Source organism: Durio zibethinus, chromosome 6 (genome assembly GCF_047325235.1).
Source record: "Durio zibethinus cultivar Kanyao isolate XHJ-2024 chromosome 6, ASM4732523v1, whole genome shotgun sequence".
In the NCBI taxonomy this organism is placed as follows: domain Eukaryota; kingdom Viridiplantae; phylum Streptophyta; class Magnoliopsida; order Malvales; family Malvaceae; genus Durio; species Durio zibethinus.
The window spans coordinates 2,392,507-2,409,997 of record NC_143167.1 but is presented as its reverse complement, the minus strand read 5'-3'; the positions used below and the strand labels follow the sequence as shown (position 1 = coordinate 2,409,997).

The 17,491-nt window shown below is 30.4% G+C and overlaps 2 protein-coding genes across 2 annotated transcripts; one reads left to right on the top strand and one right to left on the bottom strand.

Moving 5' to 3' along the window:
• Positions 1-8,062: 8,062 nt before the first annotated feature.
• Positions 8,063-10,041, bottom strand: LOC111286101 (alpha carbonic anhydrase 7-like). The gene is made up of 6 exons (XM_022875898.2): positions 9,920-10,041; positions 9,567-9,784; positions 9,021-9,127; positions 8,791-8,893; positions 8,449-8,670; positions 8,063-8,367 (listed from the first exon to the last, which is right to left on the bottom strand). The coding sequence occupies exons 1-6, from the start codon at positions 10,008-10,010 to the stop codon at positions 8,281-8,283; spliced, it is 828 nt and encodes a 275-aa protein (XP_022731633.1). The 5' UTR covers positions 10,011-10,041; the 3' UTR covers positions 8,063-8,280.
• A 6,512-nt stretch (positions 10,042-16,553) lies between these two features.
• On the top strand, positions 16,554-17,445 carry LOC111284229 (uncharacterized). The gene is made up of 2 exons (XM_089761539.1): positions 16,554-16,652; positions 16,789-17,445. The coding sequence occupies exons 1-2, from the start codon at positions 16,554-16,556 to the stop codon at positions 17,053-17,055; spliced, it is 366 nt and encodes a 121-aa protein (XP_089617665.1). The 3' UTR covers positions 17,056-17,445.
• The last annotated feature ends 46 nt before the right edge of the window (positions 17,446-17,491 follow it).

The window sequence follows — 17,491 nt, the reverse complement described above, 5'->3', positions numbered from 1 at the left end:
ATAATTGTTGAGTTACCTATTTAGTGAGATTTCTTCAATTGTCTCTCTAGTTATTGATTAGCTCTAGTTTTAGTTAGAGAAGAACTTTGTATATCTATTATTTGATAGTGAAGATTTTTTTGATAGTCCGTTGTTTTTTTCTCTACACTGAAGGGTTTTTCACGAAAATCTTGGTGTATTTTTTTTGTTTACATTTTTTATTATTAATTATTGTCTATTGCTGTTTGTTTTATATATATTACTTTTGTATTATTGTGATTATTGCTTTACGCGTAACAAGTGGCATCAGAGCAATGTTATTTTGAGACAACGATATAGAGCAACTAAAACAGAAGTAAATTTTGTTTGAGATTATAGAGGGTGATATAGGTTCCATGATAAAATTGACAGTATCAAATTATTCAATTTGAAAGCTTAAGATGGAAGATCATTTATACTGTAAAGATTTATATGAATCAATATTGGGTGATTCGGCTAAACCAGTAAATATGAAAGATGAAAGCTAAAAGAAGTTAGGTAGAAAGATGCTGGCTACAATAAAAAATAGGTTGACATCAACGTGTTTCATCATGTAGTGCATGAGACAGATACCTATATTGTTTGAGAAAAATTGACAGCATTGTATGAGAGAAAAATAAATATGAATAAAGTTATGCTTGTTAAAAAGCTTGTAACTTTACAGTACAAGGATAAATGATCAATTATAAAGCACTTGAGTGATTTTCAAGACATATTCAATCGGATGACTACTATAAAGCTTAAGATGGATGATGAAATGAAGGCATTGTTTCTTTTGGGTTTATTATCAGACAGTTGAAATACTCTAGTTGTGACTGTTCTTAATGCAGCTTCTAATTATAAGGTGATATTGGAGATGGTAAAGGACAATATGCTTAATGAAGAAGTAAGACGAAAATATGTAGACCCTAAGAATCAACCTCTGATCACAGAGAACAGAGATAAAAACATCGACAGAGGTTATAACTCAAAAGGTCGTAGTAAGTTTAAACATAGATTTAAGTATAGAGATAAAGTGAAGTGTTTCCATTGTGGTAAAACAAGTCATATAAAATGACATTTTAAAATCTTGAAGCAAGCGTAAAAATATGAGAAAGGTAAAAGTTCAGATGATGGTAATGTTACAGCAGTGAATTCAGATAGTGATTCAGTTACTTTAATTTGTACACATGGTGATTATAATCATATTGGTGATCTTGACATTGAGTAGATAATTAACATAGGAGCGGTATATCATTGTGTTCCTAAGAGAGAATTGTTACAACTTACAAAGCATGAGAATTTGGTTGCACTAAGATGAAAAATAAGAATGTGTCGTAGATTGTTGAAATTAATAATATTATTGTACAAACTAGTACAGATTACATGTTGACTTGAGGGATGTCAGACACATTCTAGATATGAGAATGAACTTGCTTGCTATTAATGTCCTTAACAAAAAAAAAAATAAAAATCGATAAAAAATGGGCAGTAAAAGCTTTTCAAAGGATCTATGATAGTTGCAAATGAAAAACTATGTTGCATAATGTATAAGACATAAACGTAATTAAACGACAATCGGGTAAATGCCATTGAGAATGATGTTTCAACAAACTTATGGCATAAAAAACTAGCACACATAAGTGAAAAGAGTTTACAGATTTTAGCAAGACAGTCTTTCATTTTTTGACCAAAAGTATGTCTCTTGATTCATGTGATTATTATTTGTTTGATAAGCATTGTAGGGTTTCTTTTTGTAAAACTTCTCAAAGAAAAAAAAATAGATTAAAATTGATTTGTTTTGATGTATGTGATCCTATTGAGGTTGAGTCATTAGGTGGTAGCAGATATTTTGTTACTTTTACTTATGATGCTTCATATAAGACTTAGGTGTATATATTAAAATGTAAAAGTCAGGTACTGTAGTATTTTTAAAAATTTCATGTCATGGTTGAAAAGATGACAGGGTTACCCTTGAAGTGTATTCGTACCGATAATGGTGGGGAATACACATCCAAAGACTTTGAAGAGTATTGTTCAAAGTATGAGATAAGGCATGAGATGACAGAACCTGAAATATCGTAACATAATGGTGTAGCTGAAAGGATGAATCGCATCATTGTGAAAAAATTCAGATGTATATTGAGGATGACAAAATTACTAAAGTCATTCTGGGGTGAAACAGTCAATATAGCTTGTTATTTGCTTAACAGATCATCATCAGTTCTTTTAGGCTTTGACATTTCAGAAAGAGTGTGGACAGAGAAAGATGCTTCATACTCTCATTTAAAAGTTTTTAGGTTTAAAATATTCATGCATGTGCCAAAAGAGCAAAGGTTAAAGCTTGACAGTAAAGCTACACAGTATGTATTTGTGAGATATGGTGATGAGAAATTTGACTATAGGGTATAGGATCTAGTGAAGAGAAATATAGTCAAAAATAGAGATGTGGTCTTTCATAAAAAAAAAACTATAGTAGACCTTGAAAAAAATGAGAAAACTACACAGGTTACTGTTAAGTGTGATATTTCAACACCGACAGAGGTTTCATAAGAAAAAGCCACAAATGATGAAAATGAGCAAGAAATAAAACTTGGAGATATGAATAAGCCAGTTACAATTAGTGATGAGCCATATGTAATCAATTTTGAACAGAGAGCAATCATTTATACTTGAAAGTGTTGAGTAAAGAGAGCTACTTTCGGCATCAGGTGATATAAAGTTTTAGCCTGAGAGATCTACTAGAGAGTACAGGTCATCTACCATATATTTAAGTTCAAATTTTATTTTAGTTACTAGTGAGAGGGAGTCAAAGAACTTCCAAGATGTGTAGGTTACTCTGGATAGAGAGTATTGGTTAAAAGTAATGAAAGAAGAGATGAAGTTATTACGAAAAAATGGTATTTATGACATTGTTAATGTCACGCCCCAAGATCAAGACGTAACACGGCTGTATTACCTTGAAAAAAAATCTTAAAGTAATACGAAGCCTTCTTTCTTAAACATTCTAAAATTCTTCAATAAAATAATCTACCAAGTAAAATCCATATATTTAATCCAACTGATAATACATCTTTATATAACCAAATACAAACCATATAAAATACAACACTATCTCTTAAGATCTCATTGGCCAACATATTCTCCGATCCCATTTCATCTTCTAGTTTCACACAAGACTAACCAAACTTATCACTTAGTCATCTGTAAAAAAAAAGTAAAAATGAAATGAGCAAACCATAGCTCAATAAGTGAAGGCTCACACACATTACCGGATTAAACATCGTTTCATACATGTCATATAGATCATTCAAAATATTCATCAAATCATAATGTCAAAATATCTTAATATCATCGTTCTGTCAAATATTTCGTAAATTCATAAATCATTGTAAAATATGTTACTATTCAAATATCATAATCAAACCAAATCATAGATCAATCATTAAAAATTATCGTAAATTATCATTATCATAAGTCATCATTATCATTCAAATCATTAGCTACGGTCACTACTATAACCAGTGACATTGGCCGTATCGACAATTTTATTCTCATGATCATTGCTAACTATTATAACCCGTTAGTCAAGGCTTACTCTAACTATTATTACCCGTTAGCCAGGGTCGTATGATCATGTCTTTGCTAACTACTATTACCCGTTAGCCAGGGTCGTAGAACTAGTTCTGGTGTCGATGATCTCACTTTCCAAGGATATAAAAACGTAGCTATCATAAAATCATTCTTTAAACATAAATCATTTTCTCATTTCATTCATAAGCACGATCCATCATTTATATAGAGAAACACAAAATAATCATATGCTTGATCCTATTTTCATACATTGAAAATAATGAAATAAAACATTCTTTCATTTAGAAACATATATATATATTCGAAAACAAGCAAAGTGTGTGAGATTCTACTTACCTCCATTCGATTCCACCACTTAGTTTTTCCCTCAAAATAATTAATGGCCTATCCAAGATCATTTCAATAGATCAGAATTTAATCAACCCTTTTTGGGACCATTTATACAAAAATCAACTAAGTTACACAAGGGTTAACTTAACTAATTAATACCGGTAGCCTGACCTCTTTTTATTAAAATAGTCATATCTCAATATATCCAAATCAAAATTATGATCTCTTTAATGCGTTAGAAACTAGACTTGATAAGCTTTCTAACCATATATGGCACACCTCGTAATTCCTTGTAGATTAGTTATAACATTTTTTAAAATCCACGTCATATACTGCTGCCAAACAGACTATATACCTTCCAGTAAAAATTATATATTTATTTACAGGAAACTCCAAATTCAATTCCATTTATTTCATTGGAAAGTAGACTCAATAAGCTTTCCAAACATATATGGCTTAATCTGTAAATCCTTCTATACAAATTAAGAAGAATTTTGTAATTCAACTCTGATATTGTTGTCTTACAGCCTATATATCCTTAAGTTAAAATTAGATAAGTCTTCATAGAAAACTCGAATTTGACTTTCGTTTGTTTCATTAGAAACTAGATTCAACATGCTTTCCAATGATATATAATAACCAGAGCAATAATCTATCCATTAATACAAAATTCTATTTTAATTCATTATTATAGATCACAATATCTCATCCAAAAATAAAAATTTTCCTTTAATCTTTAAAAACTCAAATCCTTACTTTCAGCCTTCAAACTCCATTCAATAATCATCAATAAATCTTAAGAACATGAAATAAATAAAGCCTAGTAATTTACCCCAATAGATCATCAAGATTAATGAAGGATTTCATGATTTTTCTTGGTTTTTCTCTCAAAACTTCAACTCCAAATAATAGTAATCAACTTGATATTTCTTTTCAAATAAAAAGAGGGCATGTACTCACCTTTAAGGGATTAACTTGATTGTAGCCTCTGATTGTGAATCTCCAACTTGATTTTTCATATTCTCTAACCCTAAGAAAGATGAGGAAGAAGAACTCTATTTTCTTTCTGTTTCACGATAGATAGGTTTTCTTTCATCTAATACTTTAGCCCTTTTTTTTTACTAAATAATGTCTTAATAAACTGATGGACTTTAGTATTAGTCTAGCCTAATTATTATTTGGGCTGGGGTATTGCAGTTAAACTTTCAAAAGGGAAGAGGCCATTAAAAAATAAATGAGTGTTCAAGTTAAAAAATATTGGTGATAAGCCAGTAAGGTACAAAGCTCGATTGGTGGTGAAAGGTTTTTCTAAAAAATCGGGCATCGATTTTGATGAAATCTTCTCTCTAGTTATGAAAATGAGTTTTATTCGAGTGGTATTAGGATTAATAGCTAGTTTGAATCTTGAGCTTGAGCAACTTGATGTTAAAATTGTATTCTTGCATGGTGACTTGAAAAAAAAATTTAAATAAATCAGCATGAGGATTTTGAAGTGAAAAGAAAAGAGCACTTAGTTTACAAATTAAAAAAAAAAAGCTTGTATGGCTTGAAACAATCTCCACGACAGTGATACAAGAAATTTGATTATTTTATAGTGAGTCATAACTATAAAAAAATGATAGCAAATTCTTGTGTGTATATCAAAAAATTCTCTGATGGTAACTTTATTATTCTCTTATTATATGTTGATGATATGTTAATTGTGAGATAAGACGTTGGTATAGTTCGCAGGTTGAAAGAACAATTGTCTAAGTCCTTTGATATGAAATATTTAGGTCCAGTAAAACAGATTCTCGATATGAACATTATCTTTGATGGAAGAGCTGAAAAGCTATAATTGTCACAGAAAAAGTATGTTGAACGAGTGCTTAGTAGATTCAACATACAACATGCTAAATCAGTTAACAGTCCACTTGTCAACCATTTTTATCTGAGTAAGAAATCTTGCCTAGTGTATAAGAAATAGCAACTAACTATGTCTAGTATTCCTTATTCTTTTGTAGTTGGTTCTTTAATGTATCTTATGGTTTGTACATGACCTGACATTGCTCATGCAGTTAGTGTAATGAGTAGATTTCTTTCTAATCTAGAAAAGATTCACTGGGAAGCAGTGAAATGGATTTTCAGATATTTGATGGGCACTTCAAAAATGTGCTTGAGTTATGAAGTTTCACAATCAGTTATAGAAGGGTTTACTGATGTTGACATAACAGGCAATCTTGATGATAGAAAATCTATTTCAAGGTATTTGTTCACTTTTGCAGGAAGAGCTGTGTCTTGACAGTCTAAGTTACAGAAGTGTATTGCTTTGTCAACTTCAGATGCTGAGTATATTGCAGCAACTGAAGCAGATAAAGTAATGCTTTAGATAAAATATTTTTTTTTTGAATTGAGGTTGAATCAGAAAAAGTATGTGGTATTTTATGATAGCCAGAGTACTTTAGATTTGAGTAAGAATACCATGTACCATGCTAGAACAAAGCACATTAATGTTAGATATCATTAGTTATGTTCAGTGATTAAGGAATAGCAAATGCTGTTGAAGAAAATCCATACTGATGAAACTGTAGTAGATATGTTGACTAAGATACTTCTTAGGGAAAAGCTTGAGCTCTGTAGTAATTTGGTCGGAATGAGTTCCTTGACCAAGGTAAGTTCTAAATGAAACTGCTATGGTGATGAATCTTCTCTTAATGGGACGAGAGGGGGAGATTGTTAGGAAAATAGAATCCAGCCCTATGTAATTGGTTTTAGACCTAGCAAAGGTCATGAGCTTTGGTCTTTCTTTTTACATAGTGCCCTGGCTACTTAATAAAAGGAGATGGGGTTGTTTTAAGGGTGTGTCGCAAACCAAGAAGAAAAAGAAGAAAAGCCAAAAAAAGCATAGAGAAAAAAGAGAAAGGAGAGTTGGTTGAACGGAAGTCGATCCGTGGTCTGATTGAGCTGAAACTTTGTTAACAGGTTTATGATTCAATGTTCTACATTATGAATGGTGAAGATCAGATTTGAAGCTCTCTAGGAACAAATCTAAGGTATATTTATTTAGTCACTTATTTGGTGATATTTCTCAAATTGTTTCTCTAGTTATTGATTAGCTCTAGTTTTAGCTAGGGAAGAACTGTGTATATCCATTATTTGATAGTGAAGATTTTTCTGGTGGTCCGTGATTTTTCTTTTTACACTGGAGGATTTTTCACATAAATTTTGGTGTGCTTTATTTTTCTTACATTTTTTATTATTTACTTTTATCTATTGCTGTGAATTTATTGTGATATATATTGCTTCTGTATTGTTGTAATTATTGCTTCAGACGCAACAAAACGAACAGAAAAATATTATTTAAGATCGTTTGTTAAACTTAATAAACAAAAATAAACAAATATAAACCGAATATATTTACGAATAATTTATCAAAATATCTATTTATTTACCCCTCTAATTATATATAATAGCCACAGCTTCAATAAATAACTGTCCAAAATAAATATGATTCCAGAATAAGAACGAATTAGAAGTTTTCTAATGGTTTTTCTTGGAAAGAAACTAAAAAAGAAAATTAGCGGCCATTGACGCAGTCTGGTTCCAATGCATTATTCCCAATTCCACTGCAACGAAACTACTACAAAAATCACTTTTCATGCATAGTTGAAAAAAAGCGCACTGATAAAACTCGAAGTAAATTGAAAAATCTCATAATCCACGTCCATTTCACAGCTGGTTGTGTTAAATTATCAGAACCAAAATTACCTTTTCTTAACTCATACTTTTTTTTGGCCACTTCTTGACACATACTTCGAGTTTTGAAGCTAGTACTTAACTAATAGTAACTCGGTAACTCCGAAACAAACCCTTGAAACCAATATTTATGTTCACCACGCTTAGCCCTATAGTTGGAAATTGAGCCTAGTGCGCGCTGATGTTTGGTGTTAAGGAGCCCAGCATATTCATAGACAATAGCCATGATGTTAGGCCTCATGGAGGAGGAAGTTGGATCTGAGAGCTTGCATGCTCAAATGGAATTGTTTGTTAAATGAAGCTAAGGCCCAACAAACAACCTCGATAAATGAAAATTAAACAGTAATTATTACCAGAATTAGACACAGATAGTATGATCCAAGCGAAGCCGGAGAAAATTGGCAAGTTGACTTAAAAAAATTCTGAACATGCAACAAAGATTACAATGTAGATTCAGTGCTAGTAATGTGCATTAGTGATAATACAAATAATAAGAAGAAATACAAAATCTCGGAAAATTCAGAAGATCATATAATATTCCTGGAAAAATCAATGGAAGTGTGTATGAATAACAACAAATTTTAGCTGCCGAATTGTCTAATCAAACTCATTCATGCATAGATTTTAATTCTCTTCCTCATCAGCTGGTCGAAAGAGTTGAACTGATCGATTGTTTATTGATTGCAGTGGCCTTGCATTACTATCTGAAGTCTGCAAAATTAAGATTATGTTCTTTAGATTTATTTCTTGGAAATTAAGGTTGGATTATGAAAAGTAGAATCAGGAACTTACATCATGAACAGCCACACGAAGCAATCTCACTTGCTCCCTGGTTACAGTCCTCACCTTTCTGACAATGCTCCACACAACATTTTCAGTACAAGGAGGAATAGTAAGAGAGCCGATGTATCTGTAATATTTTCTGCTGCCAATTTTGATGTGTCTAGGATCGATCACACCCACCACTCTCTCGCCTTCCGTGACATCAGTAATGGCTGCTAAATGATCCACCAACTGGGTAACCGACAAGACAGATGTGTGAGACAGATTCAACTAATCAATAAATTGATCTTATATGATCAGATTAACACTGGAAAATAATATATGGATGGGAAAACTCTTTTATTTATTTACCGAAGACAGGAAAGAATCTGGTCTTCCAATCTTGTACATTATCCCTACTACAGCAACCTTGCCATCTGCACTTTGATGAACCATGTGCACCTCTAAATCATACCTGGAAGATTGAATTCTCCCATAAGTATAATTTGTTCTTCTTTCTGTTATAATTGTCGAGTTTATGATCAAGTAAGAGAAAAGAAACTAGGGATATGTGTGTGTGTGTATATATATATATATATTACCTTCTGCCATTGATGGTGTGCTCGGAAGGCGAGTGCCAATGGCACTGTTGGAGTGCATACTCAGTACCATTTATCTCTATAGCTCCTGCTTCACCTTCCCATTTCAACTGCATACACAAATTGATTCAAATTATTGGAAAATTTTGAAGATCGGTAATATGATCGATCTTTAGTCGCATGATAGAGAAAATAGGAAGAAATATTTTTCTTAATATTAAACATATATGTAAGAATTTGCTGATTTTACTGGCCCATGGCATCTCACCTATTACAACTTTTTCAAGTCACATTTTACAATGATTAAATTGAAAAATGTAAATTAGGATGAAATAATTATTTGGTTTAGTACTCATTAATAGTGGCACAAAAAGAATAAAACAAAAGGGATCAGTTCTTTATTTATTTATTTATTTTTATGTTATGAATTATAATTTTTGAGAGCATTAAATAACATGTCAAAAATGAGATAAAAAAGTGAAAAATAATTATAAACATTGATCATAATCAAAGAGAATATGTATCCTTAAACTGAATTAATTTCATCACCATCATGTCATGGCCCCTGTTTCTTAGGGTGGCATTGCTTGGCTTGTAGCTTCTCTTAAGCTTCCCTAGATGGGACACTATTTTAACTCTTTTATTCGACATGTCAATGGGAGATTGCATGGATCCATTGCTACATGCACTCCATTCTGGATGAATCTCTCCCCATCTTGCTGGCCCTTTTTCACTATTTTCTTTATAATCAAACTCACCTTCATGCTCTACAACAAAAAGAAATTAAAATCAGAAAATATTTATGAATATTCTTAGTGAAAACAATATGCAAAATGATTTACCGATAAGATTCAACCCTTGCTGGCTTCAAATACAAAAAAAAAAAAAAAAGTCCTACATACCGACTTCTTGAGATGTTGCTGGGAATGAATATTGTAAGGCAAGAACAATGAAGAAAATGCAAGTGAAGAAATGGGTTGGTAGCTTTGCCATCTTTGTTAATGTAGCTTATAATATATCCAAGAGACTATTAGTAGTTAAAGAATGGACAGAGGGAGGCAGTTTTATATATAGTTTAGTTCTATTTGAAAAATCAATGTATTCCTTTGAAAATGTAGAAAAAAAAAATGCTTTCTTGGGGATCAAATTCTTATTAGATTAATGTGCCCTTTTGGTAGCAAGTATGAACACAAGAAATCAACGACAAGTTGATAGCCAACCTTTTCTATTAGTCATGCTATAATATTATTCTGATAAATGGAATAGAAATTTATGAAAAGCCCAGGTGTTCTTTGCAGTAGCAGGTGCCTTTTCTTCTACTTGGTCTTCAAAACATGCTTCTTTGGATTGACGTGTTGGGTGACGATTGAACCCAATATATATATATATATTCCTTTTCTTTCAATTCTTGGAAGTTTAATCCAAAGTAAAATAGACAAAAGAGACCTACGTAATAAGGACAAAGTCATACCCCACAAAAAATGGAAAATTCATTGCAAGAAAGCAAGCTGATAGGGAATCAAAAGAAATGTTTAAAAAGCATATACTAAAATAATATTACTTGATTAGCAATTAATCACGTAATTTTTTCTACGGCACAAATTTTTTTTCTGAGTGGTTGGAATTCACGGATCAAAAAAGGAAGCGGAGCAGCCAAATTAAGTTGATTTCAACTTTCAACTCCAATACATAAATTAAACTATAATTAAAATGACAACTGGTACAAGTATTAAGAACCCTTTTAAATGGCTGCAATTGCTTGATTAACAAAGTCATTACCTACTGCAATTGTTTGTAATTGTTTCTCCTGTCAATATGGATCTGCAACACTTTAATTAATGAATGTATAATCTTCTAGTCAAAGTGTTCAACAATTTCGATTATCTTAAAGGTGATGAGATCACAACCCGTATATCTTGCTTAATTTCGGTGATTCCTTGTAGTTCCGGAACACGGTAAATGTAGATTTTATTTGAAAATTTCTGTCCAAAATGTTCAAAACATGTTGTTATACTTGACCAAAGAAGGAAAAAGAAAGAGTTTGTTTGTTTCCATTAATAAGTATTGCATTAAATTTCCTTCCGAGTCCAACTGTATTGCATCACGCTTGGAAGAAAATTGGGATTCCCCATGGAAGAATGCTAGACACCATTGTCAGTCATAGCACACGTTTGAAACATTGGAAGATGAGATTGCAGCTTTATCATTGAAACATCGAAGCTTCTAAAGGAAAAACTTCTTCCAAGAAAATAGCGAATACATGCTTTCAGAATCGGAATGAATTTGAGGATTTCTAATGACTTTTTCTTGGAAAGAAACTAAAAAAAAATGTAGCTTCCTCCATTGACTCAGTCTGTTCACATGCGTCCCCAAGTTACCTGCGAAGAAACTGCTACGTAACTGCTTATGCTTATTACGATTGTGCGATGGGGTTGTTGAAGAAATTAAAAATAATTAAGTAGCTGTCACCAACGATATTCTTAATCAAACAACTGCTGTAAAAAAAAAAAAACTTTATTTGGTTGGAATATATGAATTTATACTTTGACTTATTAAAAAAATAATTTAAAAATTATGAGATCTTGGCTTATATATATTGTATATACATCATTTAGTTCAGAGTTAATTTATATTTTAAAATTAAACTTTGAATTTTTTTTTTTGAAATTATATTTAGTTTAAAGTTATTATTATTATTTAATTAAAAGAAAAAAAATTTTTTTGCTGAAACTTAAAGAATATTTAATTCTAATTGGATTGTTGAATTGAAAATGTTTTAATTGAAAAAAAATTGTAAAAAAAAATTGGTTTAAGAAATATATTTAAATTAAAAATTTAAGGTTGAAGTTGATTAGGAGATTCAAACAAAGAAAACCCATTTTCTTATTGTAATTGAGATTAGAGGCCTATAAAAAAATTCTTTTAGGATCAAGTAAGAACGATCAAGAATCAATCAAAAAATTCAAAAGAGAAATAGTAAAAAGAAATAAAAAAATTAAGAGTTTTATTTTTTTTTATAGTCTTTATAGTGTTTTTGGTTTAAATAATTAGGATTTTCTTTTGAGAGTTTAGGGAAAATAGTTGAAAAGAAACACAATTACAAAAGCCCACATGCTTTAAAATAAATTGTAGCTCAATTTTTAGTATTTTTTTTTACTTTTTTTTCTTAAGTTTTAGTTATTTTTGTATTTTATCATAATTGTCTATTTATTTATTTGTTTGTTTATTTGTTTGACTATTTATGTATTTATTTAATTGTAAATTTTTTTGTAAAAAAAGAAAAAAGAAGAAAAATTTTTTTTAAAATAAAATAAGAAAAATTTTACCAATATATTGGAGGATTCAAATTTTTTTAAAAATAAAAGTTTAAATAAAAAGAATCTTATCAACATATTAGAATATTCAAATTTTTAATAAATTATTTTAATAAAATAAAAAACCTTACAAACATATTGAAAGGCAATTTGATTTTTAAAATAAGATTTTATCAACATATTGGAGATTCTTATTAATTTTTTATAAAAAATAAATTTCAAGAGAAAAAATAATTTTTAATAAAATTTTATCAATATATTGGAAGACAATTTAATTTTTAGAATTAAATTTTACTAATATATAAGAAAATCTTATGATTTTTAAATAAAAATTAATTTTTAGAAAAAAAATAATTTTTATAAAATCTAACAAATATATTAGAAGATAATTTATAGTAAAAAATTTTATCAATATGTTTGAAGATATTTTTTAAAATAATTTTTTTTTGTAAAATTAGATTTTAAATATTTAATGATGAAATCACCAAAAGCGTTATAAGTAGCAATATTTATGTAATTTTCTAAATGAAAAATTTTTTAAAAAATTTTACCCACATATTGAAGAATTAAAAAAAATTCAACATCGAGATTCTCACCAAAAATACCACTTATCACTAAATGAATCCAACAAGTAAGCTTATTCAAAATGTGACAAATAATTTCTTTGAATATTCCTAAAATAAGAAAATATTTTTAAATTATTATCAATATATTGAAATAATTTTAAGAATAATTTTTAATAATTAATTACTTGATAATTTTAATGTTTTTTACACAATACGAAATTAAACTAGTACAATCCTTTGAATTTGCATTGTAAGGATGCTATAATATTTTTTATATATAATCATATTTTTAGACTTAATCATAAATTCATAGATATAAATTTACATTTTAAAAATACTTAAATCAAACTTAGAACATTTACTTAAAATGAGATAAATTTAATTAGATGATCAATTATATTTATAAAAAAATTGATGATAACTCTTTTTTTAAATATACGACTATAAATTTATATATTATGATATATATATATATGTATGTATATATATATCTCCGTATGCTTGCAAAGAGACAAATCCTTGTTAGATCTAAAAACCAAGTAGCTGATTAACGCTATTACGTTGAGCTTCTGACCAGGGGCGGCGGGGGGCCTTGGCCTGGCCACCCCCTTGGCTAGTAAATATCACTGGAACCTTCTCTTTATGTTATTTGACCCCAAATTCATTCAAATATTGATATTTATGACCGTGTGTGATGTATAAAATACTAAATAAAATATACGTTTAATTTTTATTAAAAAAAAAGAATAAGAGTGTAAGGGTTTTTATTTAAAGAAAAGAATAAGAGTGTAAGAAAAAAATTATTTTCAATCCATGATATTGAATTTATATATTTTATTTTATCTTTTAAAATTTTATTAACAATTTAAATTATATAAATTTTAATGAAAAATAATTTTAACTAATAAATAAAATTATTTTATTTTAATTTTTATTTATATCAAATATAAAATAAGATAATATTATTTAATATAATCTTATTTATGATATCATATATTATCATAATCTAATACACCAAATAAATCTTATATATAGACTAGATTTTTTTGCCGATGCCCATCACACAATCTTTTACATTATACCTACAATTGGGTGAGTAAATCTAGGTTGTACCAAACAAAGTTTAACTTCGGAAACTTCCATCTATAATTCTCATATATCTTAAAACTGGGTTTAAATTTTCCAAAAAAAAAAAAAAAACTGGGTTTAAATATCTCAATTGTTTGACTTTGAAGAGCAGCAGAGTAAAGCACAATAAACGACCAGAAAATACCCTTAAAATTTTGAAATTTTTCGTTTGAAATTTGTCTCAAATGACAAAGCAATTAACTCATACCTATGAAATTGGAACAATTGACTTTATATACAGTTTGACCTTAAGAAAATTCTTTAACATATTTTTTTAATATGGCTTAGAGACAAACAAGTTTTTGTTGAAATGTTTCCCAAACTACAAACCAACAAATCCCTGTTAGATCTGCAATTTGGTCTTCACCTCCCTCTGTTATAGGGTACCATTTAGGCAAGGCCATGGATGAGGGTGGACTAGAGCCTGCATTGCGCCTTGGTCTGAGTTTGGACAAAAGTTAGATTTGAGAAAGTTTTGAGCTACCTTTAGATTAAGAGTTTGATGCTCAAACCAATTGGGTCAGGCTTCAAACAAGTGTCCAGTTCCAATATTATATGGAACTAAACCCGAACCCAAATAATTGAACTTCTTTCCTCCTCTATGGCGCTTGGGCAAATTAAGCCTAATATTGTTAATGTTCTGAATATATTTCAATCTATGAACACTTTTATTTTATATATATATATATAAGAAATTATTTTGTATGTAAAAAGTACCTTAATTTGAGATAAAAGAAAAAGTTATAGGTGTTGAGATTTGAATATTGATCAACCAATGTCACTTTTTAAAAATGATTTTATAAATCAATTAAATTAAATTTTCAATTAAAGAAAGAAATTACTTTGATTGTTGATCCTTTAAAAATTTCAAAAGAAAGAGGTGGCTATAGATATATTAGTCCCTCAAATATAAAATCAAGTATACTTGGTTATGCGAACAGGGGGCAATAATCTTGTTGGTAGCTATATTCATAGATAACAATAAATAAAGGCCATCTGCTGAGCCTATTAGTGGTAAGATTAGTGGTGTAATAATTGCCGTAGGCAAAAATTAAAATTGTTGATCATGATTACCACAGTGATACTACAATAGTTCACTTTAATTAAGTAGCATTGCCATTTGCCAATCCCTGGATTTGATTTGTCCAGCTAAAGACAAGTAGATAAGATGAACGGCTGTCCTCATGCATTCAACTCAATCCACAAGTCGTGGAAGCTACAGTTCAATCCAAAAAATGTTGCTCAGCAGTTCCAACCACGTGTTACAGTAATAGAGATGGAACCAGATACTCCTCCCCCCATTGATGCATGAAAATATTTTGTTCAAGTAAGCTTTAATTTTCTATTATAGAAGGCTAAGCCTTTTGCTTCAGAACTGAAGAGTTAAAATATTAGTAGTAGATACATTCTGATTGTTAATTCTTGATTATTGGTGTTTATCACTGTACTCAATCTGGTTATAAATTACTTTTGGTGTCATGAAAGTTGCTTTCACTTCCTCAGATGTCATGAGAACACCTTGACTAAAACCCTACAATAATTAGCAGACGGATGGTGGGCTGAAGATCTTTTGGTTGCTTTTGCTGTCTATTATAAGCTAATAATACTACTAATAACAATGTGGCTATGTATATCCAATAAAGTGCAATGTTGGTGTCAATCAAATCCTCCAAAGTTCTCCAAGACCATTGATGAAGTATCTGTAGCATTGCAATTGGCTACAATAATTCAGCCCATTACACTATAAAATGCAAAGGGATTTTTATAGTTTGAAAGTGATCATTTTTTAAATTTATATATTTCGTAGTTGTGGATGATATAAATAAATAGTTACACTAGCAAAATTTTGAGAACTAACCAATGATATCATGCAGCCCTGTTTGCAGTGAGCACTAAGGCTTCTCTTCTCTTCAGCACAAGTTCCAAACTATTTTTTTTTTTCTTTGGGGGAAGAAAATTCGAACTCTACTCTTTACGCTGGGAGATAGATATGCCTATCATCGAGCTCAATGCTCAGGTAGTTCCAGATGAATTATACAGAAAAGAAAATGGTTATAGGAATTCTGGAAAGCTATGTTGCAGATTAGGCTGTCAAATGGCTCACAAATTTCCGCTGGCATCTAGATATACTCAGATATGTCAATATATATAATAGATTGATTTGAAAGCAAGTAATCATGAAATATATTCCAAGCGTCTCGCATGGATTAGACGCTCAAATTTTTGAACTTCAAGAAACTTCAAGGGATACTATTTTTTAGGTCACTATGCTTTGACATCACCGGGCAATAGAACACCCACGCCTTATAATGCTTCATTGACTTTTGCATCAACTAAAACCACTTCTAATGTGGAATTTTCCTATTAATGGCTAGTGACAATGTGGACAAAAAATTTCTTTCAATTTCATCATTTTAATCTATTTTTTAAACTTTTATGATACACGAGGGTCATCCCACTTAATCTTGCCTCATCTAGTGGAGATTCCATCGCCAAATTTATATTAATTTTTTTCTAATATCAGTGACATGAACCGTACTCCTTATATAAGACTTAGCTTTTCTCTCCTCTGCCTTGGCTCTCCTCAAGGCCATCAACTCAATCCTTACTTCATTTTCTCTACTTGGGTAAGTAAATGTCTTGCTAAATTAATTGCCTTTTCAAACATTTGGAGCTTTGAAATTTTGAGTTATGATCAGAACTTAATAGATATGTATATGATAGCTGGTCTAGATATCTCAGATATTTGATTTTTGTAGACAGGACAAAGCAATGGGTGCTAGAATGAGGTTTCTGGCTCTTGGTTTAGTAATATTGATGATGGCGAGTTCCTGCTTGGCTACAAACAGAAAAGTAGTTGTGCTCAAGCATGAAAACAGCATTGTCCATGGGCGGCAGCTGCTTGAGGATGGCGACGATGCCAAAACCGGCTATCCATCGAGCAGCGTGAACAACCACCATTTCCTTCCAAGGCAGGACTTTAATAACTACCCTGGTGGCGCTGGAGGTGATGGAGACGGAAATGGGTAAATTCATGAGATCAGCAACATATGGTAATGGTGCGAGGAATAAATTATCGACTGTCAGATGATAATATGATGTTTCTTCATGTTTAATTAGGTTTTTCGAGATATAACTCTGTGATCTAATTAGCTTCTGTATTGTAGTGTGTGCCTTGAATTATTGTTCTGGTTTTAATATTATATATATATGTTGTTTATATAAATGTAGGACACAAATATAATCCCCATGCATGCATGCATGGCAGCTGCATTGCATGGGATGACCAAATTTATGTTACATCAAAGACCCAAGTGATCATGGGAGAATAAGGCTGGTATCCTAGGACGTTTTCATGCCTAGGGTTTAGCGCCATCACGTCGATGAAACTGGATCATTTTCACACAATCAAGTTTTCTTCGATTATGGGGCATTTTGTCAAAAAGTAAGCCTGTCTGACTAGACG